Source organism: Elephantulus edwardii, unplaced genomic scaffold, assembly GCF_000299155.1.
Source record: "Elephantulus edwardii isolate Elephantulus edwardi_28Jun2011 unplaced genomic scaffold, EleEdw1.0 scaffold00129, whole genome shotgun sequence".
NCBI classification, from domain to species: Eukaryota; Metazoa; Chordata; class Mammalia; order Macroscelidea; family Macroscelididae; genus Elephantulus; species Elephantulus edwardii.
This window is the reverse complement of record NW_006399879.1, coordinates 7,851,201-7,853,115: the sequence shown is the minus strand read 5'-3', so window position 1 is coordinate 7,853,115 and position 1,915 is coordinate 7,851,201. Positions and strand designations below refer to the sequence as shown.

The window sequence follows — 1,915 nt, the reverse complement described above, 5'->3', positions numbered from 1 at the left end:
GAGGTGGCGAGGCTGGTACAGGAGTGAGGTGGCGAGGCTGGTACAGGAGTGAGGTGACGAGGCTGCTGGTACAGGAGTGAGGTGATGAGGCTGGTACAGGAACGAGGTGGTGAGGCTGGTACAGGAGCGAGGTGGTGAGGCTGGTACAGGAGTGAGGTGGTGAGGCTGGTACAGGAGCGAGGTGGTGAGGATGGTACAGGAGCGAGGTGGTGAGGCTGGTACAGGAGTGAGGTGGTGAGGCTGGTACAGGAGCGAGGTGGTGAGGCTGGTACAGGAGTGAGGTGGCGAGGCTGGTACAGGAGCAAGGTGGCGAGGCTGCTGGTACAGGAGCGAGGTGGTGAGGCTGGTACAAGAGCGAGGTGATGAGGCTGGTACAGGAGTGAGGTGGTGAGGCTGGTACAGGAGTGAGGTGGTGAGGCTGGTACAGGAGCGAGGTGGTGAGGCTGGTACAAGAGCGAGGTGGTAAGGCTGGTACAGGAGTGAGGTGATGAGGCTGGTACAAGAGCGAGGTGGTGAGGCTGGTACAGGAGTGAGGTGGTGAGGCTGGTACAAGAGCGAGGTGGTGAGGCTGGTACAGGAGTGAGGTGGTGAGGCTGGTACAAGAGCGAGGTGATGAGGCTGGTACAGGAGCGAGGTGGCGAGGCTGCAGGAGTGGAGGTGGCGAGGCTGGTACAGGCCGGGGCAGGGTTCCTTCAGGCAGGATTAGAAACCACGCTGGGGGCGGGGACACAGTCAGTGCTTATCTAGTTCCCTGGCTCTCACATGGATGATACCATGTGATGTGACACAGACCCCGGTGAAAAGGCGCCTCCCTCACGCCTGGACGCGGGCTTCCCTGGCAGCCATGGTCACCGCTCCTCTGCTTTCAGTACTCCCAGAGGCCCATCCCTGTGAGCCCTGGGGCCACCGCTGGTTCACTCCACCCCGCCCCGCTTCAGGTCCCCCGGCAAGGCCACTCCTTGGACCACGGGGCCACAGCTGGTCCACTCCACAGTGCCCTGTCTTCCCAGGCCCTGGGCAGGGCTGCCTGTCATCCCACCTTGTCCTCTGCAGGGAGCTTCTCACCTCCACCTGTCCCCCCAGGCCCTGGGCAGGCCGCTCCTGACCCCGCCTGTCCCCCCAGGACCTGCAGATCATCAGCACGCATGAGAGCCAGGTGTTGGTGGCTGTGCAGGAGTGGCACCAGACGGACACCTACAACCTGTACCTGTCGGATCCCAGTGGCCAGCGCTACTCTCTGGTGCTGGAGCATGTGCGCAGCTCCCGGCAGGCAGAGGAGAGTGTGCTGGTGGACGTGCTGGAGGTGCGCTCTGCAGCCCAGGGGACCCGGCACAGCCTGCTCCCACATCCTGCTTGGGCCCGTGGAGACCCCACATCCTTCACTCTCCTCAGACCCCACAGGCTCCCTACAGCTCCGTCAGTGCCCCACTCTCGGTCCATCTCTCTCCCTGATTCTCTGTCTCTCTTGCTGTCTGCCCTGTCTCTCTGCGTCACTCTCTGCTGCTCTCTGTCCCTTTATCTCTCCCTTCCTCTCTTTCCACCTCTGCTGCTGGCTGTCCCAGTCTCTCTCTCCCCCCTTCACTGTTTCTCTTGTTCTCTGTCACTATTGATCTGTGTGTGTCCTTCCATTTCTGCCTTGGTCTCTCCAGCTCTGTTGTCTCTGTCAGCTCGCTCTTTCTGTGTCATCGATATGTCAGTCTCTGCTCTGTCTCTGTCTCTGTTAGACCTTGGTCTTACTGTCTCTGTCCTGTTACCTCTCAGTCTCTCTCTGCCTGTTTGCTCTCTGTGTCATTGATTCGGTCTCTGCTCTCTCTCAGTCTGTCTCTCTGTCCCTGTGCTGACATCTCTCTCCAGCACTCTTAGAGTGCTGTCCCTCAGAGGCCTTTGTCCTCTTTGTTTTCTTCATCCTGCATGA

The 1,915-nt window shown here is 60.3% G+C and overlaps 1 protein-coding gene across 1 annotated transcript in view; it reads left to right on the top strand.

The window, feature by feature from the left end:
* The window catches only part of SORCS2 (sortilin-related VPS10 domain containing receptor 2), a 237,611-nt gene that overhangs the window by 177,810 nt on the left and 57,886 nt on the right, over positions 1-1,915 (top strand). The window contains exon 10 of the mRNA XM_006893670.1: positions 1,124-1,303. Coding sequence (XP_006893732.1) covers positions 1,124-1,303 — 180 coding nt within the window. The remainder of the gene's footprint in view (positions 1-1,123; positions 1,304-1,915) is intronic.